The following is a 22,424-nucleotide window of genomic DNA, read 5'->3' as shown; positions in this document are numbered from 1 at the left end:
TTTAGTCATCCTGTGACATAGAGCATAACACTACTCGTTTGTTAAAAATTGACATATAATAATTCTACTATTTTTCTACTACAATGTTTCACGCAGAAGAAGATTAAAACTATCGCGAAAGACTTGTGCTAGCACGTTACTAGTGACAAAACAATAAATAAGTTTAATAAGATTTCAAGTAAATATCGATCCACGCAATCTCCAGGGTGAGACAGCTTCGAAGTTGAGTTGTCATACTTCCTGGCGGTGACATGGTTGTCGCATGGAATTTACTGACATCAAAATGTAGACATGAAAAATTTTTTTAACAAAAAAATGGAACGATTATAAAAAAAAACAAAAAAAATACTAATTTGAAGTACTTTCTGGCGGCGCTATCTTTTTCACTATGAAGCAGTCGACTTTTTAATTTCTTGTAAATCAGAAAAATGTACGAAAATTGTACGCTATAGTTAAAAAAAAACTATACTTCATAAAAAGTCGAATTACATATGGTAAAGCCTAACAAATAAACATAATATATATTTAGATATTTTGGTTGCTTTTGTTCTGTGAATATTTAATCGTCACTTAGAACACCAGAACACACATACATACAGAAGCAGCAAATTCACGAGCTGCTGCTGCTGCGTCATGTAACACTATTAAATAATTTACCTACATAAAAATTACAATAAATTACATTTTCTGTTATAATAGAAGATATTTTTTTAGTCCATAAAACCGTCCAATTTTGCCGTTGATATTTATTTTGCCCGCGGAGTTAATATAAGCTGTAACAAAAAGGCCTGGCAGGATAAAAAAGGTCAAGTTCGAGTCGGACTCGTACATACGAAGGGTTCCGTACGTACAATGTTTTCTAAAACAGTTCACTAATAAGTTTTAGCAACGCCTAGTAACCAAAAAACGCTGGAAAAAAAAACACGTTTCTTGTATGACAACTCCATTTATTTTTTAATTTTACTTACTTTATTATTAGTATTTGTTGTTATGGAGGCCACAGTAATACCTACATAATCTGTCAACATTTCAAGTGTCTAGCACACACAAACATGTATGCCTAAATGGGGTAGGCAAAGCACACGAAACGTTACAGCTTCGGAGCCACTTTTAGCAATTTTAGGTTTTAAGTTTGACAAAAACGGTACAATAGTGACAGGTTGCTAGCCTGTGGCCTACGGTCCACAGTCACCTCTTACGACATCCACGGAAGAAATGGAGAGGTCTAATTCTAACCCGACATCACACGGGTAGCTATTACAGCTCAAGAAATAAAGCCCTGTGACAGACGGATGGACAGATAGACAGACAGACAGACAGACAGCAGAGTCTCAGCAATAGGGTCCCGTTGGCACCCTTTGGGTACGGAACCCTAAAAAGAAGAAGTAACTCCCGTCAGGAATAAAGAAATATTCTAATATCGAGGGAAAAGAAAAGATTTATTCGTGACAAAAGGGGAAAAAATGTACAAAAATTATTTAGAAATGTGCATGTCACAAAATGGTCACAAATCAGTCAATTTTTGTTTTATTTCAGATATTTTAAAAAATGACAACTTGGGCAAAGTTATCTCAAAAGTCAAAGTTGTACGGTTTTATAGTACTTTATATATAATGTACCCCTATTATCTCATCATCTGAAATTACTGTCATTCAACAAATAAAAACTACATACCTGTTGGTATTCTTGTTTTTAGAATCTCCACTAAAATTTCCACCCCACGGAACGCTAAAAGAAAGATGCCTACGAAGACTTTATTTCATTGTGTACATCATATTTATTTAGAAAAAACTTTTTAACACAGCGTTAATAAATAAATCTAATCAGTCGGATATTCCTAAATTTCTTGCATATCAACATTAAACGTTTCTTCTTTTCTTCACCTTGAATATTGCATGACAGCACCATGGCTACTTTCGCAATATAATGATTCCAGGCAAAGTTATATGCAGTTAGTTAGCATTGAATCTGAAAGGAATTGTGCATTAATAAATACAGAAATAGTATTAGCAGACAGACTATAAGATACTTAGGTGGAGGAATAAAGTGACCGATGCCTTTTAGTTACAGCATAAGGACGTAAATCAGACTATCAGTAGGTAAATCCCTAATGTACATACTGTTGCACGCAACTCTGTCCGCGTAGAATTCGTTTATAGCTATTCCGCGGGAATTATGTGATTTAAAAAAACTACCCTATGTTTTTCTACGGGACTCAAACTATCTGTATCCCAAATTTCATCCTAATCGGTTCAACGATTTAGACGTGAAAAGGTAATAAAGAAATAAACAAACAGACTAACAAACTTTCGCATTTATATATGAGTGGGATTATTGTCTTATTTTAAGTCATCATCATCATCATCATCATTATCGGCCTATCTTAGCCCACTACTGGACATAGGCGTCTCCAATTGCACGCCACTGAGCACGACCCTCGGCCACTCTCATCCAGTTACTGTCAGCTACCCAGTGAAGATCATCGCTCCACCCTAGTCTGAGGGCGTCCCACGCCACGCTAGGCTTTTACTCGTTTACCCTAGCAGTTATCGGTTCTTCGGCTGATATGGCCGGCCACTGCCACTTCAGTTTGCTTCAGTTTAAGTAATCTATAGAAATAGACGGACGGACAGCGTAATATCAAACTATCTGAACTAAGTCTTTGTGACAAAGTTTCTCCATGTCTTTCATTGAATAAAGTAAGAATTCGGCAGCGATGACATACGACCATCATCATCATCATCATCACCATCATCATCGTCATTAAGATCGGTTTGTGAACAATACTTATCTTTTTCAAAATATCCTGATATTGAATTTAGATTTTTGCTATTCCTTTCTGCCTGCATGTCAATTTACAGAGATTAGTGATATGGAGATAGAGTTGTTTAAAATTAAATATATAACATTGAATTCCATGCTACCTACCCTGGTATTAAAAATAAACTGGCCAAGTGCGAGTCGGATTCGCGCACGATGTCTTCCGTACCATTATCTATACAACATTAGACATAAGCAAAAAAAAAACGGCCAGAAAAACAAGTTTGTTGTATGGAAGTCCTCCTTAAATATTTGTTTATTTAATTTATTTATTTATTTTTAAGTAATTATACAGCTAAATATTCTGTGAATATTTCAAGCGTCTACCTGTTGCCGTTATTAACATCATGCAAAAACGGCTAAACAATCACGTTTGTTGTATGGGAGCGCCCTAAAATATTTATATTATTTCTGGTTTGAGTATTTGTTGTTATAGCGGCCACAGTAATACATAACCTGTAAAAATTTAAAGTGTCTAACTATTACGACTCAAGAGATAGAGCCCTGTGACAGACGGACGGACAGACAGACAGACAGACAGCGGAGTCTCAGCAATAGGGTTCCGTTGGCACTTTTTAGGTACGGAACCCTAAAAACTAAATAATAGTTACGAACCAGTAGAATTTTATGTAGGTACATAATAAATCCCATATTTTCCTTATCTTAAATTTCAGCTTTTTAGGATAAAAGGTTTGGTGTGTGCGTTGGTAAACAATCATTAAAAAAATAGGACAATGATTCACTTCGAAACACAGACAGACAGACAGACGGACAGACAGATGGACAGATCAACAGACGGACGGACGGATGAGGCGACGGAAAGGTACACTGACAGACTCACAGTGGCGGATTTATGTTTTTTTTATGAGTGTAGGCCACTTTATATCCGCCGCCCTATGTAACTTTCTAAAATAATATTTTTTTCAAATCTGCCGCCCCTAGGCCGCGGCCTATACGGCCTATTTATAAATCCAGGACTGCAGACTCACATACGCATAAAATTAACAACCTGTGTAGTGACACCTGTGTTAGGAGTGCCTAACAGAGACAAATCTAACGATACCTCTTCTGATCTCTCTATCTTCTAACATGAGCTATTTCCCAAGACTGCTTCTAATTATCAATAAAATACTTATAAATTTTAAAGGTCGTAGTAAAATTTTCGACTAAAGTACAGTTGGTACAACTTTATTCACCATCATCATCATCATCTCAGCCGTAGGACGTCCACTGTTGGACATAGGCCTCCCCTACAGACTTCCAGTTGCTTTGGCTGGCAGCGGCCTGCATCCACCGTGAACCTGCGGCTTTAACCAGGTCATCCGTCCATCTTGTTGGTGGACGTCCTACGCTGCGCTTGCCGATCCGCGGCCTCCACTCGAGAACTTTTCGGCCCCAACGGCCATCCGCTCTCCGTGCTATATGGCCCGCCCATTGCCACTTCAACGAGCTGATTCGCTTGGCTATGACGGTGACCCTTGTTCTTCTACGTATCTCCTCATTTCTGATTCGGTCCCGTAGAGAAACTCCAAGCATAGCTCTCTCCATAGCTCGCTGAGCAACTCTGAGCCTATTTATAAGGCCTAAAGTAAAGTACCACGTCTCGGATCCATATGTCATCACTGGACAATGATGCAGTGTTCACTTCGAAACACAGACGGACAGACAGATGGACGGATCGACAGACGGACGGATGGGCCGACGGAAAGATACACAGACAGACTCACATACGCATAAAATTAACAACCTGTGTCACTCCTAACAAAGACTTATTTTCTTGTCTCTTCTCTTGTTGTCTTACTTGTTAAGATGCATCAAGGCCTTGTTGCATAGCGTGCGAAAGAAATGACCATACATACGCTCCAAAACCATAACCTTTGCCGTTTCTCACACTTATAAATAAAAGAAAAAATCTTGAATCACTTCATAATAGAGTACATACAGTACATACTCGTACATATGCAGACAGACGGTGGGAAGCGACTTACTTCTATGGAGTGAAAATGTTCACGACGCAACTAAGAGTTAGGGAAATTTGGTATGTTTTCGTAGTAGGTTGCTGCAGACCACAAGTTTGGTACACACGATAAGCCATACTTTGGCCACCCAGTAGGAATGAAATTCTTACAGCCCTGTCTCTGGTGTTCTTGTAACAAATATTAATGTTTCTGACAAAAATGATAAAATTAACATACCCGTGTATTCAATTACATATGTTATCCTCATCATCAAATCGTACATACATAAATAGTTTAAGAGTTGCACTCTTGCTAATTTCCTCTCGTCCGCCAACTTTTTGACTTCTTGATTTGTGTTCAAACCATAATTATTCAAACATAATTGCTTTGAATACAATTTGAATATCAATCTCATTGACTTGACGTTGTGACAAAAATGTATTATAATGACGTTTAAATTTTACTTATCTAGCCAGTAATAATAATAAAAAGGTGGTACGAAAAGTACTTCGATTGTGAAAACCTTTTTATTCACTGAGCCTAGATTTAGCGGCCGTAAAAATGCCGTGATATGTAGGAATTTATTTGAGCCTCACTGTAAAACTTGATATTCATACACATGCAATGTATGTTGAATGTAGACCTTATTTTTTAACTAATTAGTTTAGTGATTACACCTAGCACCTTTTATTGTGAGAATATATATGCTTTATATAAATTAGTGGCGCTACTATCTACGTAAGAGTAAATAACTAATATTTGTTCAGAATTTGTAAGTTGAATTTAAAACCACTTGTCCTAGATCGAAGCACCGCATTAGGTATAATGTATGTAAAGTATGCAATGAAATAATTTTTGCCGAGGACTGGGTCTGTTACTTAAATATTATTATTTTAAATGACAATTTTAAAAGTAACTTACCTGTTTTTCGTCCTGCTTATAGTTTGTGTCCTTGCATTAATCAGAAATAATAGTTTAGGCGTTTCAACTTCCGAAAATAACAGATTTAAAAACAAAAAAAGTAAATACTAGACTCAGAAACTTGAACTTGATCTCTCAGTGATCTCATGCTTTCTTCATTTAGTTGTCGTATTATCTGAGCCAAAGGTGATGGTCACGTGACCACACGAAATAGTCGATACCTATTTACAATAGTTTGATTTTGTGACACTGACTCACGCACCCATATAAGATGTCACTACATGCTCGCTGCGAACACTGTCAGTTGTACTCATACAATGGTAAAATGCATCAAATTTACTGCATCACGCTGCACTTTTGATGCAATAAAGTTACTTTTTTTGGATTTTGCTTGAAGAGCATATCCATAATTTACTATTCTCAAAAAATCCTCTAAGAAAACATGTCCGTGGAAGCTATGCGGGGTGTCCGTAGGTTTGTATGGAAGAGCAACCCCCTTAAGTGAATAGATAAGATGTATAGACTAAAGATAGAAAACACTACCTATTTGAACTTCAGATAGGTTATATATTATAAAGAAAGTCACTGGCTTCATGGAAGAATTCATTTTAAATCATTACTACATATACTTATACTGTCAAGTGCAAGATCGCCATTCTGTCATCGTCATTCAGAAGCTGTCTTCTATAATTAAAATTACCAATGATTAAAGATTGCAAATTATAGATGCTTCAGTGGATCTGTCCTCAGTGGATGACCCGAACAACTTGATCGCTTTGGCTTAGTCGATATTATGACCACTCTGGACGTTTCCAAGTATTTGGTGATCTTGATGGTGTATAAAAAATTAAATATATCCATACCAAATTTCATCGAGCTCACTCCAGTCAGTTCATCCCCATTTTCTCCCCTTTAAGGGTTGCTTTTGGAGATAAAAACTAAGTACCCTATGTTCAGCCCCTTGACAGTCGAAACCAGTCGGTTTCGACGTGATACCGGAACAGACAGAGTTACTTTAAATTCATCACTCCATAGTATAAAACAAAGTCGCTTTTTTTGTCTGTACGCTTAGATCTTTCAAACTACGCAACGGATTTTGATGCGGTTTTCACAAATAAATAGTGTGATTCACGGTGTCTATGTATACCGTAACCGTGTTGTGCCGGAACGGGTCACAGTATATAATTTATTTTAATGGAGTATGGATTCGTAGTATATATGTCCCTGCCCGCATGCAGGTTACGAAAGAGACAGACATGTAATCTCTAACAAACAGTAATTCTTCAAAACGAATCAAAATATCAAATCGTGTTTACATATTTATGAATCAAACGGCGTATACAAATATTTGCCAATTGGTGTGGTTATATGTATATGGAACCCATTCATGTATACTTATTTTGCCTACGAGGTGGATACATTTAAATGGAATTTATTTAAGTATGCAACTTTCTGAAGCATTTTGTGATTACATAATACTGAAAAAGTTAATGAATACAATTTTTTTGGTGTCAGTAATAGATAAATATTTTTGATACAATGTATGACTACATATTTATGCAACCTTGTTTTGTATACATATTTTTAGACGTGACTGTACAGACAAGATCTAAGACATCTTTACACTTTAGTTCTTTGTCAATGTAAGCCTTCTGATACTTTATACAACTATCAAACATGAAGTGACAGCGACAAGGTAATAAAGTTTAAAGATTTAGATTTAGACGACAGATGGCCTAGTGGTTAGAGAACTGACTACGAAGGTTGAGGTCCGGGTTCGATTCCCGTGTCGGGGCAGATATTTGTATGAAAATACGATGTTTGTTCTCGGTCTTGGGTGTTTACTATGTATTTAAGTGTATCTATCTATATAATATATTTATCCGTGCTTAGTACCCATAACACAAGCTTTGCTAAGCTTACTTTGGGACTAGTCAATTGGTGTGAATTGTTTCGTGATATTTATTTATTATTTAATTATCTTTGACCTCGACTGTACCAAACGAGTCTTACAGAAACATGATATTTTTTTTTGCAGAATACATGGAAGAAATGCGATCAGATGTTGAGATACTGGCTTGCGGCTCGATCAAGAATTTGACCGCGTTCAAAATACCCGACACGGACGAGAATTGGTGCTGTTTGGTAAGTTAGAAAAACATTACTTTTTTTACAAGCTTTTATTTAGTTTCACCTGTCCCGTTGTCTGTCTGTCTGTAATCAAATCTTACAAGTTAAATTCGACCAACTTCTAGTAGTTAAATTAAAAATTGAAAATACAAACTGAAATATAGATGCACAGAAAACCAGAAAAATAAGACCATCACTGGAATCGAACCCAGTCCTCGGTATTCCGTACCGCGTGCTATACCGCTACACCACTGATGGTCAACGGTACCGACACGAATTTCCCCTGTGCACCTCATATCTCAGCTTGTTTGTTTCTTATTTAGCCACTTAAGCAGTGAGTGAGTTATGTTTCTGGTTTTTCTGTGCATCTATATTCAGTTGGTATTTTCAATTTAGGTTTTACGGGATGACCGTAAAGGTAAAATTTGGAATTGAAATAAAAAATACAAAAAGATTCCAAAAAACCAATCTTTCTAGTAGTTAGATTGACTTCAAATTTGGTATACTTATGTAAATTGCGTGACAATATAATAATCAGGTAGTGACATCCAGACAGTCCAGGACAGTCGGGCCAGGATCGTCTCCACAGAACGGGACTCTTCAACGATTAATGGCACTACTTGAAATTGGTATGCAAATATAATTTGGGTGACAATACAAGTACAGTCAACAAAAAAAGCTTGCATTAAAAACTAAAATTTACCAAAAACTTATTCTTATGTCAATATAGAAAACATTACTTTCATCACACGATTTTAACCACCCGTCTTGCTCTTTACCAGACTGTCTGAAGGAGGGCTATGTTGTTTCTTTTCCTAAGTACCGTCGAGGACACTGAATTGCGTACAGGGGGGCCGCAAATATAAGTTATACTTCGGCAACTCGGCGCAAACGAGTATTGAAAATGCCGGACTAAACCGAATGTAAGCGCCAATGCAATAAAAACCTTATTGCGCTAGACGCAAAGTAAACAATGACAGATACTGGCTGATGCTGTCAACCATACCTAATGAGGGCTATCGCGTATGAATTCTCCGCTAGAGGCGCTAGTGTAGCGTGAGGTCTCCGAAATGTCAAATCTCATAGTTTTTGGGTGAGCTACGCGGGTTTATTTATAATTAGAATAATTTTGTGAATATTTTGCAATATCTGAAATTAATTATGGCAAATATGAGTTCCGGGGCAATGAATGTCTGTGTTTTGAGATAGTTTTGTCTTTCGGAAACCTTTGTCCTCCCTTTTTTCCGAACAAAACGGGGACTATGCAACACTGTGGCATGCTCGATATTTTTATGGTACGGTTTTAAGGTGTTTTAAATATGATTTTAATCTAAACTTTGTTTTCACGCCCGTAATAACAGACTTTGAAAGCCATACTTAAAAACCTCACGCAACAGTGCGCCATCTAGTGAGACAAAAAACGATAGCCCTCATTAAATCCACTTCATTATATTCCTTCTACACTAACCCAGTTTTTGAACAGTTTTATTCGAATTTTTGTCACGAAGGTAATAATGTTTGTGGGGACGTGCAGCCGGGTTTTTTAGCCGGTGATAATCTGGCACTGTCTGGGTCCTCCCTTCCCCCCTCCCCTTGGATTTTTCCCTACTGCACGTATAAACACCTCATATACAATTAAAGAACGCTAAAAACAAGTAAACAGCAGGCAAGGACCTAGTCTCTGGACCCAATGTCAAAAAAATACTTGGTTGTCTTGCGCAGGAGTGGAGCGTGTGCGAGGCGCGTGAACGCGGCTCGGGATTGGCGCTGGTGCTGGCGAGCGGCGCAGAGTTGGAACGCTTCATCGCCGCCGTCGAGCGCGCTTTCTGCAATCTCACGGTCAGCACCTACTTTAATATTTTATTTGAAACGGGCAACGTACAAATTAGTCACATTGTCCATTAGGGCAAAACATTAACTAACCAGAAAAAAATGTACATCCCGCAATTGATGATAACTAATTTCTTGTCACATCAGCCAACCTAAAAAGCATTAACGCCATGTCTGAGGCCGGCTGAGTTAAAATACCCACAAACATTCCCGTGTAGCACCTACTTTGTAGTACTTTGGCGATCCTAATGCAGCCTACCTAATCCAATGTCTCTGTCTCTTTCTTTCAAAATGTGGGAACAACTAAACTAAAACATCAGGGGAGTTCTACGAGCGTTTCAATCGCTATCAGTTTCCTGACAAATGAGCGACAGTTAGGGGCTGTTTTACCATCCATTGATTAGTGTTAACTGATGGTTAAATGTGATGCCGTCTCCGTCTATTCGAACAAAACAAATAGAGACGGCATCACATTTAACCGTCAGTTAACACTAATCAATGGATGGTGAAACAGCCCCTTAGATTGAAGTTTTGATACATTAAAATTGTACAGTTTTCCACCAATATCTGATACAACAAAGCGTGCATAAATACCTAATACAACTGTATTTCTAAGTCCAGTAGAACATGTCAGATATTTTTGCACGCTCCGCTGTGCCATATTTGAATGCATGTGACCGTACTTCAAGCATGCTGTATCATTTTATGATTACCTTAGAATCGGTGTAGAACAACAGCATACTGATAATGATAACAGTTAAAATGCTGACAGGACTACCCATCGCGTAAGTGAGGTTTATCAACTCTGAAGCATAAATACCACTTCGGTCTCCAGGCATAGCATCTGCCTCGGGGAAGATATCTATTGTGGCCTCCTCTCGCATTAATAAAAAGTACTTATCCCACGAAAATGTTAGGTTTTGTCGCAAGCAAACAAAAAGTCTCTTTCTAACTAATCAGTAGAAATAGTAGGGTATTAAAAAGATTAATGCTAATTGTTACCACAAAAATGTAACCGACCGGTCTATTGACTGTTTCCTGATCTACCTTGTCCTCTTGGTCTCATTCTAATGTTGTATATTGTTTTGCAGAGCGAGCCATTCCCACTGAGCGTAGTGGAAGCTTCGAAGTCCGCTTGTAGCACCGCCCACTCCAAATTCGAAGCAGAATGGACGCACATGTTGCCTCAGCAGTAGATACAGTAAGGTAACGTAGGGATAGCGGATAACCGCGTTTGTAAATGAGCTCTAGATTAATGAACAGATGGATTATCGACTTAAATCGACTATTTATCAATTATGATACCGTAGCTTTCGTGCAATTCTTTCGACGCAACTATAATGTAAGTTAGTTTGAATTGTGTACGGTTCGTCCGCTCTAATAGTTTGCATGAGCAGCCGCTACAAGTATACTGCCGTCTCGTTTCAACGTCTGCGCTGGAAAGACGGGGGGGGTTACTACGAAATTCGAGAATCGTACCGTCCCTCTCACTCTCGTATTAAATAATATTAGCGTCAGCGGGATGGCAAGATACGAAGATCGAATTTTGCACTTCGTCGTATAGGGCCTGCGTCGGATATTAAATATGTCGTTGTTGCCCATACAGACTATTGGAGCGAACGGTCTGTAGACCAACAGTCGAAAAGTAAGAGTAGATTTATTTTAATATAAGTTACTAAAGAAAAAGAAAGTCGAGATTGAATTTTCTTGTCACAAAAAAGCGTTGTTAAAAGCTGTTTTAAAACGCTATAGTATTCGCAGTCTCACTTCTGCAACACTGTGCCTTTCTTACTGTCACAGCTAAAGTGGAAAAAATAGAGACATCATTGTTAAAATAAATCCAATGTATCAACTATATGAGATAGAAACTGTATTTGAAAATATAGATGCTCGATTTCCCGGGTATTAAGTTCACAGTGGTTAAAAATAAATGATTATGTATAATTAGACTATCAGAATGAGATAGAAAACGTCGATAAGCAGCTTACTTATGCAATTATAAAAGGAAATTAACCTTATAAACACTATAGAAACTTGTTCGGACAGGTGAAGGTTGATTTCCTCTTAATAAAAAAACGTTTAGTTATTGTTATTTGGCTTTTTAATTAAAAAGCAAATTTTAGCTTACTTGTGATTGGAGCCGCTCTCGCGGCGTTTGATAGCCAAAAATGGAGAGAAATACATAAATTACTAACATCAAATAATAGATCTCGGAAGCACAAATCTCAGATAAGCTTCTTATGTAAAATACTAATTATGTATGTAAATTTGTAACGTTTGTAATCTGGCATAATAAGTATTAGTACACTTATAAATTAAACTAAAACTGATTAACAGTAGTAAAATTAATGATTTCGTAAGCTTTTGACTGTGTACAGAATATTGTCGATTTGCTTCAAGTTATTTATTTATTACTGTAATAAAAACAGTCAGCTTCCACAAGAAACAATAATAAAAAATACAAATACAACAACACGGTACAATAACAGACCGAACAAATTGAAATTGTATGATGCTGCCTTTAGTAGGTAAACCTTGAAAGGTTTAAGTTTAGTAATATTGGTTTTCAAAGGCAAGTTGATAGTTCAAAGTAGGTAGCCTAAATACTCTGCCGACTCACAATTAATGGTAAATTTATGTTTGGAAAATTTATATTGTTTTATCTCATCCCTAGTTTTGACTAGTTTGATTGTTTATTTGAATGTGGAAATGAAATAACTTGTCGCAAAGCTATCCTAGACGTTTTTCTGTGAAACATGCTAAAAGCACGATCAAGTTAAATTGTACCCCTTCCCCACACGATCATACAAAAACCTGTCAGCGTAGCAAATACTCCCAAAATAACTCATAACTTTTTAATATTTGTAGAATAAGGCATTGTACGCGATATTTAACGGAATATTCGATTAGCCATTCCTTGTAATACAGAGTATTCTTTAGAAAATGAAATTACTTATGGATATTGACGTTTTCGGACTTTTAACGATTGTAAACATATATGTAGTATTTTATGACGATATTTACGCGGCTTGATCTATTTATTATATTAAAAATGATAATTGCATATCTTCCAAGTATATCTTAACTGAAATAATTCGATTTTTATTTTGTTTGTATGTTGGAGGTATCGCAGTTGGCTTTGGCAGAGTTTTGTGAGAACGCGCCATTCTGAAACTTGAACTTGATGTTTTTGCTGTACATAAGTACCTATTCAGAGTCGAAACGTTGAAGTAACGCGTTACTTCAACTCGCGAGTTTTGCGTATGGACATTACGGACAACAATAACTCTTGCAAGTTTTACAGAATATGGCCGCTTGGCGAGTGATGTTGGCTAAAGTAGAGTAGATTTTATACGTGAACAAAAAAATGTCGAACCTTTTGTAGCTTTATTTTTTTAAAGCTATTTTTAATGGTTTCTTTTTTTTTTTAACTTGACTTTAAAATTATTTTGACTCGTTTGTGAAGTACCATTGGTTGTATTTTGTATTTTTGGGCCCGGCCTTTACGCTTAGAACAATTTTCCAGTGGTTGCTATTCAAATTGTTACCAAATATATCAATGTATTATATCATTACGTATATGCATAAGGCCACTGTATGGCCGTGTGATATTAATATATGTTAGGGTAGGCTCTAGTGAATCAATAGATGTTATGATCATTTTGTCGAATACCATATGCATGTTTATTTTTACATTCAAGATTATATATTTTTATGCGATTTTAAGTTACTTTATGAATTATGTTTACCAAGTTTTTCATTAGTTTAGTTTAATACAGGGTGTAATTTTTTTTATCGGCCTATTTTTGTATAATTTAATAATGATCAATTTTACATTATAATCGTGGAGCGCTTATATGGTATTTATGCGCTTTTGATTACGTCTCTGTGATTTGTGTTGTTCACTATTAAGTTTATTGTTGCATAATAATATTATTAGTCGATGTTTTAGCTTATTATTATAATGAAATGTATGATCGTATTAAGTTAATGTTATTTATTAGCTATATTAGCACGCAATGTTTTTGTCAGTGATATTATGATTCTTTTCCAAATTAAATGAATTCAAATGATGACAATATCTTCTATTGGTGTGTCGATGGTGCGCTCGCGACTAAACCTATGCTAGGGTTTTCTCTTACAATGTCAGTCCAACTTTCCTCGCTGTTCTAACGAATAAGCGACAGCGTTCATGGTTTTTCACTGAACTGGATACAAGTAACACTAGCATCAAAAGTCGCGCATAATTGGTAGCTATTATAAAGTATTATTACGAACAATAATAATAATAAAATCATGCTGTATGTGAATTAATGTAGTTACAGTAATGAAATTGTAAAGTGGTTTCAGTAATTATCACCCTCATATTTTCAATCATATTCAATATAATTCTTCAACTACTTGAATATTCTTGCCTTGATTATGAATTAATTTGTTTTCAAATTAAATTTATTGGAAATGTGTAGACTAGCGGTTGAAGAGTCGTCCCTCGTTCCATTGTAGTATAGTCCCATTGTAATGTCATTAATTGTACTCGAATACAAAAAACATTCGAAATGCTTAACATTATTGTTCATATAAACGAAATAAATAAACATTTGCGGAAGTAAATCACGTTTTATTTAATTATTTTAAATAGGCGTCACCGTCACTAATATAGGTACATAAATACTTACATAGTTTGGATATGGAGTAGAGTAGACCCTAAATAGTTAATTTAGATTTTTATTAATGTTCATTGCAGATTTACCTATATGAAAACACAAACACTAGGACTATTTTTAGAATACGGCAACAAAAAAAATTGAGCGTCGTTCATATAAGTGTGGTTATAAAAGGGTCATTCATCTTGCTACTCATTCTAGTTTTTGCACATAAGTGTCCGATGCCTCTGCATTAAATGCGTATTTTGGAATAGCTGCTTGGCTTTCACTTCAATTTGTATGAAAAAATGGTATATTTAATAAATATGATTATATGCGTTTTTGACAAACAATCCCTTTTAAATGTTTAGGGTACTATTCCAATTACCGTCGTCAAATATTTATTATTCACATTGGATGGCTGCATCAGTCATTACGCAACCTTGATTAGTTTCTCCGAAGAGACAAAACACCGTTTGCCGGCTCACCTGACCGAGCAGCCTTCAACTGGCGCGGCGATTCCCTAAAAAGACTAGCTGTAATCAAGCAAAGTCGGTCATTGCGCGTCATTTCAAATCATTTTAAATTGCAGAGCATGGATTTTTCTTCGAGGACTACGAAGTGTGTAAGGATTAATATTCGTGGCTATGTACAGTCGAGTTCATAAACTTGTGAACAAAAATTTTATCGAAAATATCTGAACACACTTCTACGCTGTTAACAATAGAGACGTGTTCAGATATTTTTGCTCACAAGTTTATGAACTCGGATCGGACTATATTTTAATTTGATCCTGAGCCTATAATTATTTGTAAGAGAGATAAAGTTGCTTCACTTATATTTTAGACATACTATTTTACACTTCCCTATGAAACCGTTATATCAACATTTAGCTTTCGTATGAAACTAATTTAATCAAGCCAATTTGCTCATTCTCATTTTAAACAAAAACTTAATAAGAGTAACATTACTAAGAATTTATTCATTCCCTTGAAATAACATGATGTTTTTGTTATTGCTTCCTCTCTAACAAACTTTATAGAGCAGGCCCGTTTATCTACGGAATATACGTAGCCGGCACATCTACCTTATCAAATGAATAAATGTCGTACGATTCAAGAAACCAGTTACAAACACCTCTAGGACTGGTTTGTGAAGACGAGATATAAATAAACTATTTATTGCATTGTATTGAATAAAGTTATTACATATTTTGATTTAATTCTAACTTGGAAAATACTACACGTACTACTACGTATTACTTTATTTACATTTTGTTCAATTTGCTTATATGCCAGTCTTTTTTTATTATCTACCGTTTCTTACTATACCAGTATTAGTGGTCTGGTCACCTATAATAAAGTAGTAGTAGTAGTAATTCTTATATTATTCTTACACCATATTAATCCAAGGTGGTGCAATATCTTCGATAAATTATTTTATATTTGTGTGATTTTAAGGTAGATAATAAATATACAGAGTGTAAGTACAGTTGAATTGATTAATATACTAGGGTGGAACCTTTTAATAATCAATTTGACTATGATTTCCTTAACTAAAATATGGGATATCAATAAGACATTAGTAGTACAAAGGTTTCACCCTGACACATGATTCAGTTTGTTCGACTGTACTTTGGGGTCGGGGATGAGGATGAAACTAAAAAGGACTAGATGCCGTAATTATTAAAATGAGATACTCGGATCATTCACATCATTATTAATAGTCATTAATTAATAATAAGGAATTGGTTCGAAACATGTCGTGCAACGTGTAGGTAATACTTATGTCAATGGCTCACGGTAGTTTCTATTTAAAGACTGAGTGCCAAATCGAGATACACAAACTTTTTTAAATTACAAGAGTGCAATTGCACTAATTATGGCTTGACGCGATATTGTATTCTGTAGAAAGGTACGGATGAATGCAAGTTGGTACCCGGGCCTATTTGTAGTTATACCCACAGTGTTATAAAGCCTGACGAATAGGTTATTAAAAATATATGTACTCGAAATATTAGGTATGTTTTTTCTCATTAAATATATACAATGGAATTTCACTCCAATCAAAGCAAGTTAAAACATTTGTTTCCACTCACCTCACCCGATTGTTTACTAAGCATGATAATACGCGTTTTCAAGATTACTCCCCTTAACACCAGACCCTGTACTACAAAGTGCAAAACTTGAACTTCGTATCATGCCGTCCCGCTGACGCTAATATTATTTAATACGAGAGTGAGAGGGACGGTACGATACGAACTTCGAATTTCGAATTTCGTAGTAGCCTCCCATTTATCTGTGGTACCAAACCGGCCGTATTAGCATACTCGTAGAAATTATATACCAGCCTCCTAGTCAACACCTCGATACTTCGTTGCCGACCTTAGTGCGCACCGCCTGGATCACTAAACTGGAAATGGCAGAATTAAAGGTAAGATTATATAATCTCCTATTTTACTATGACAAATGCTTGCTTAGTGATACCACTCGTTTGAATACTTTCTTTTAACTTGTTTGTTTACTTTTTACAAGGTCGCGGAGTGAAATATACTTTGTGTTTTATTGACTAACGTGAGAAGATAAGCTCTTAATTGCTATTTATTGTTGTTGTCCTCCCAGATCTCAGAATTAATTCTGGATGGTTCTATAGCGGTTTAACTTAGGAAGTGTTTTAAAGTACATAATTGATTCTCAACTAAAAATCTGCTCTTTTTGTATTAGTTACGGAAACACTGCTGGCTACCACATCGCACCAAGAATCGAATTAAAAATAGGACAATAATAGTATTAATATTGAAACCCCGAGGCGTAACACGGCGGGCGTTAAATTATTTTATTTTAGAATTAGGTAATTCTGGGTTTATCTTACTCAGAATCACGAGCAATTCATTTTAACGAAGAAAAAAAATGACCCCTATTTTCCATAAATTATTTTATGTCACCTGCGGTATTCCCGGACCGATATGACCTTCAAGCCTTCAAGAAAAAAGCGTACTCCTACCTTAAAGGCCGGCAACGCACTTGTGACTCTTCTGGCGTTGCAAGTGTCCATGGGCGACGGTAATCCCTTACCATCAGACGATCCGTTTGCTCGTTTACCCCCTATTCCATAAAAAAAGTTGTGTGTCCATTTTGTGTGAAAGAAAGTCGCAAAACGACAAAAATTTTTGGGACACTTCTTCGTCCAAATCAATAGTGCTCATGATTCTGGGAAAGGATAACCCAGAATTAGCTGATTGTGAAAGAAAAAAAATAGCACCATTTAAAGTGAAAATGCTCATGTACGGCATTCATAGTCAGAAGCCCGAATTTTATTTCTCATTCCAATTTGTGTTAGTACCTGTCGGGCTTCGGCTCGGAGTTGTCATCGGAGGACCCGCGGCGGCCGGGCGCCCTGCCAGTCGGCCGCAACACGCCGCAGCGCTGCGCTTACGGGCTCTACGCGGAACAGATATCCGGGTCTGCCTTCACGGCGCCGCGGCATGACAATCGACGAACCTGGTTCTACAGGTAAATTCACAGTTTTAACCTAACGAGGGGCCCTGGCTACTTTTGGATTATGGCGCCCTAATATATACTTTAGGCAAAAATTCTTCGTATTGAAATGTTTTAGACTGCCCACAGCACGTTTCCTAACCAACCGTCGCCGTCGCGTGTCATGTATGCGCTTGACATTCCGTTCCTGACACGTTCCTAGTACGGTCATGGCATATACGATGTAGTGGGTATAGCGACGGTTATTGCTTTGTTTTCCGTCCGTCTGCCGAGACCCTTTCTCAGAGGAACGCGTGCGCGTGGAGATATCAAGTTGAAATTAATATCAAATAAATACTCATGAAGGATAGATAAAGCTGGCCTATTATCGCATTCACTGCCACCTGAGACCTGACTTGACTTGATTGACCACAGGTGCCACCGACGCACATGTGCGTTCAAAATGTATGAATAATTATGACAGCGGCACTGGGGGCGTTATACTTGGTTTGGATAGGTATTTAACTATATGTAAACAAACTTCAGCTGCCAGATTTTAAACATTTTACTTATCTATATCATGTACCTAATACAAACTAAACTAGTGAATTTCAATACAGAAATGTAAAATGTTTAAATAGTTTCATGGGAGAATTTCAATTTTTAAGACATCAATTGACGTTTTTTTGTTTACATTTAGTAAAATACCTATCCAAACCAAGTATAAGTAGTTGGAAAACGATACGAGCAGTGTTCAAAAGCGTAATATAACTTCTATGTTTCAGGATTCGTCCTTCAGTGGTCCACAAGCCTTTTAAACGACTGGATGTTGCCAAATACTTGACGCACAAGTGGGACGAACAGGAACCTGACCCCAATCAGGTACTATACCTATCTTGTACTTTATCTTCATTTAACAAAATAATTAAGATTCCAAAAAAAGTGGTTGCATGACATTACTTGATAGATATGTTTTACGAGGTTAAGAGAGTGGACTGTCAGCAAATGATGCAGAGGCTCAGCCGTTGTCAATTTCAGCCGTAACTTGTAACCATAACATGCGACATACTAGTGACGTGGCGCCGTAATAACTCGATTCCACCGAATTGGAATATTTACGGGTAAGAGCATCTTCTTTTGAACCCGAAAACCCCACATATGTACCTACGTCTTTCATAACGCCTTTAAAACTATCAAAGACGTACATAGATACAAATTCATTCAAGATGTAGTTATGTACATTTTGCATCAAAAATTTCCAGAATAGGTAAGTAGAATAGGTAGGAATTTATTACTGTAAGATGGTGGTAGGTACTAATGGAACCAAAATAAATCTTTCGTTCTTTCTTTTTTTTCTATTTGCTGAAATATTCCTAATCAATTTAAAAAGCATCGTGTATCTTTTCCCAGTCTCGCTGGCTGCCTTTCGACCTGCCTGCGAGCCCAGTAGACTTCGTAGGCGGCCTGCATACGGTCTGCGGCGCTGGCGACGCCCGCGCCCGCCACGGACTCGCCATCCACGTCTATCTCTGCAACAAATCGATGGACAACAGCGCCTTCTACAGCAGCGATGGAGACTTCCTCATCGGTATGAATTTGTCTCTACGAAATCTCTTCGTTTTTAACGCGTTTTATCCTAAGGCTGCAATACGCACTATGCGGTTAGCCTTGAGGACATAATAGAATACAGGCTTTGTTTGAAAGGTTGGCTGTTAACGAGATCGGAACACCTCAAATAATTCCTACTATACGAGCCTTAGGAACCGTAGTAGCCTTAGTGGTTTGGTTTCACTTATCTGCCCTCCTAAGCCAAAAGGCGCTTTAAAAAAAACACTTAAGTTAATAAGGTATAAATAACTTAAGTAACTTTACAAATTTACGACGCGCTTTATTTTGTAGGATTTACTTACAACCTCGTAATGTTCCTTCCAGTCCCTCAACAAGGCACCCTGACGATCACCACAGAGTTCGGTGTAATGGAGGTGGCTCCGAACGAGATCGCCGTTATCCAACTCGGCATGAGATTCGCAGTGGCTGTCGATGGACCTTCTAGGTAATTTATCTTGTATAGCCATGGAACTAAACTACGTCTCGTATTTAGGTACTTTGGAGTTGGAGACCAGCCATAAGTAAACGTCACGCCAATTTTTGGATTCTTTTCTTGGGCACGTTCCTTCCTCTTTGGTTACACTTTTTAGTATGCCAATCAGAAAATCACCCATGAACAATCCCTTTTCCCTCCTCCCTCAAATCTACAGTCGAGTTTATAAACTTGTGAGCAAAAGTTTGATCAAAAATATCTGAACACGACCACAGACACGACTCTATTGTTAACAGCGTAGAAGCGTGTTCAGATATTTTTGATAAAATTTTTGCTCACAAGTTTATGAACTCGACTGTACAACTTAAGAGGCTCCTAGAGAATATTAACAACCAATCGTATCGTATAATGGTTTGTTTATGTCCACAGGGGGTACATTCTGGAGGTGTTTGACGGGCATTTCAAGCTGCCCGACCTGGGACCTATTGGTGCGAACGGACTCGCCAACCCACGAGACTTCCTCACGCCAGTCGCTAAATATCACGACGAAGATAACATTAGTATTTATCCTATTAACTTAATATTGCGTTAACCACAGCGTCCTACAACGGTTGTACAAAGTACTATAATTTGTTGGTGTGTCCTATGCAGACTTCACGATAGTGAGCAAGTACCAAGGCGCGCTGTTCGCGGCGCAACAGCGCCACTCTCCGTTCGACGTGGTGGCGTGGCACGGCAACTACGTGCCCTACAAATACAATCTCGCCAACTTCATGGTTATCAATTCTGTCTCCTTCGATCATTGTGTAAGTTGCACATTAATATTATGTCTCTCGTGAGACATGATACGACTAAAAATTACAAACGGTTCAACTCACGATTGTAAATCAGGAACAGTCCCGACTAGTTTCGATCTTTTCTGAAGACCTTTTTCAAGAGTGTGTCCAATGACAGTGAAAATTGCACTTTAATCAAAATAGTATTCTAAAATTAAATAAAACCTCACATCCTCACATTCACTCTAGCGAACTTCAAATAATATTCTATTCAGGACCCGTCAATCTTCACGGTGTTGACGTGTCCATCAACGAAGCCCGGCGTGGCCATCGCGGACTTCGTGATCTTTCCGCCACGCTGGTCCGTGCAGGAAGACACCTTCCGACCGCCCTACTACCACAGTCAGTGACCATGAGATGATAATCTACTTTCACTAATTTAAATCTGGGGTTCTTTATCAAAGTCAGTTTGAACGGGAAATCAACCACGAGGAGTTCCCTTTTTAACTGACCTTGACAAAGAATCACGGATTGATTCTAAACATATCGGGCATACCTCGACTACTATACATGTGTTATTTAATTTTAATAATTATGGAAATTTCCATACTTTTTTGACTACTTACCTGTTTTAATTGCTTTACTTTGTGTGCTCTACCATAAGAAATTATGCACTTCGTGGATGATTTTGTCAGGGAACTGCATGAGCGAGTTCATGGGTCTGATCCTGGGTGCGTACGAGGCGAAGGAGGGCGGGTTCCGTCCAGGCGGCGCGTCGCTCCACTCCATGATGACACCGCACGGCCCGGACGCGCAGTGCTTCAATGCGGCGTCAAAGGCTGAGCTGAAGCCGCAGAAGATCGCTCTTGGCACTCAGGTAAGGACTGTTCACGCCATCTTACTCGCTCGCTGATCATAACTCGGCACGCTCACGCCAAATCCGTCTTCGTTCAATTTTTGCTCGTACAATCGCTACCAGATCGTACATGAAATCAAAAACTGTCGTAACTCAAAAATGTGAGGCTTTTGAGTTAAGTATACAGAAAAATCAAGATTTTTTTTCTACACAAATAATATTTCTTATTTTTCGGCAGGCGTTCATGTTCGAATCATCTCTCAGCATGGCTATCACTAAGTGGGGCGCAGAGACGTGCCAGAAACTAGACGCGAAATACTACGAGTGCTGGCAGGAACTACCCAAGCTGTTCTCTGATAAGATTGAAATTTAAACATTTGCGTTCTCAATACGGGTTTCTTGACAGGCGAAATATCGCTAAATGGTGTTTTTTTATGGCTTTCACTCTTGCCGTTTTAGCAATACATTACACACATGAGGAGACTGTTCGGTTTATGAAAAATTTGATTTTTTGCAACTAGCCTGGCGCAGAAACCCTAATTGTTAGTTATAAGATTGTTTTGCTTTTACACTTACAAGAAGAGACTTCTCTGTTTTCTTTTTATTATTTAGTTTGTAAACTGAATATGTAGATAACAATTAGGTAAGACAAACCTTCATTTCAAAAGGAAATGTGTTTATGAAAAATGACTTGTAAATATCCGAATAACAAAGTTATTGCAGTTATTGCATTTTTTCTGTTATAACCATCCCTCTATAATTATATTCTTTAGTTAGGACCTTTATAGGCGTAGTTAACGTAACCAACCGCATTTGGCGACTGCATATTCCATTGCAGTCCGCAAAGCTACACGACACGCTAGCTGCGATTGGAATTCAGTCAGTCTGTAGGGACCCTGAGAAAAAGGAATTTTTAAATATAACCTAACCAAAAAAAAGTTGGAAAACCCCGACATTGTCAATTTAAAGTTCA

At 37.4% G+C, this 22,424-nt stretch overlaps 2 protein-coding genes across 2 annotated transcripts; both read left to right on the top strand.

Annotated features, from left to right (window-relative positions):
- The first annotated feature begins 7,741 nt into the window (after positions 1-7,741).
- LOC141428507 (uncharacterized) lies at positions 7,742-12,755 on the top strand. Its single transcript, XM_074088500.1, has 3 exons — positions 7,742-7,844; positions 9,552-9,668; positions 10,751-12,755. The coding sequence occupies exons 1-3, from the start codon at positions 7,743-7,745 to the stop codon at positions 10,853-10,855; spliced, it is 324 nt and encodes a 107-aa protein (XP_073944601.1). The 5' UTR covers position 7,742; the 3' UTR covers positions 10,856-12,755.
- Positions 12,756-16,625: 3,870 nt separating this feature from the next.
- LOC141428831 (homogentisate 1,2-dioxygenase-like) lies at positions 16,626-22,177 on the top strand. The gene is made up of 10 exons (XM_074088856.1): positions 16,626-16,735; positions 17,642-17,814; positions 18,564-18,660; positions 19,189-19,366; positions 19,711-19,831; positions 20,249-20,379; positions 20,471-20,625; positions 20,871-20,997; positions 21,291-21,472; positions 21,690-22,177. Exons 1-10 carry the CDS (start codon positions 16,721-16,723, stop codon positions 21,822-21,824), a joined length of 1,314 nt encoding a protein of 437 aa, XP_073944957.1. The 5' UTR covers positions 16,626-16,720; the 3' UTR covers positions 21,825-22,177.
- The last annotated feature ends 247 nt before the right edge of the window (positions 22,178-22,424 follow it).

This window comes from Choristoneura fumiferana, chromosome 6 (genome assembly GCF_025370935.1).
Source record: "Choristoneura fumiferana chromosome 6, NRCan_CFum_1, whole genome shotgun sequence".
NCBI lineage: Eukaryota > Metazoa > Arthropoda > Insecta > Lepidoptera > Tortricidae > Choristoneura > Choristoneura fumiferana.
The sequence above is the reverse complement of the archived record's forward strand: the minus strand, read 5'-3'. Positions and strand labels throughout refer to the sequence as shown.

Excerpts from the sequence above, each read along its gene's own strand:
- LOC141428507 (XM_074088500.1), top strand. The coding sequence starts at position 7,743 with ATGGAAGAAATGCGATCAGATGTTGAGATACTGGCTTGCGGCTCGATC. Across the intron at positions 7,845-9,551 it reads ACGAGAATTGGTGCTGTTTG|GAGTGGAGCGTGTGCGAGGC; the intron begins GTAAGTTAGAAA and ends TGTCTTGCGCAG. Across the intron at positions 9,669-10,750 it reads GCGCTTTCTGCAATCTCACG|AGCGAGCCATTCCCACTGAG; the intron begins GTCAGCACCTAC and ends ATTGTTTTGCAG.
- LOC141428831 (XM_074088856.1), top strand. Across the intron at positions 18,661-19,188 it reads AGGAACCTGACCCCAATCAG|TCTCGCTGGCTGCCTTTCGA; the intron begins GTACTATACCTA and ends ATCTTTTCCCAG. Across the intron at positions 19,832-20,248 it reads GCTGTCGATGGACCTTCTAG|GGGGTACATTCTGGAGGTGT; the intron begins GTAATTTATCTT and ends TTATGTCCACAG.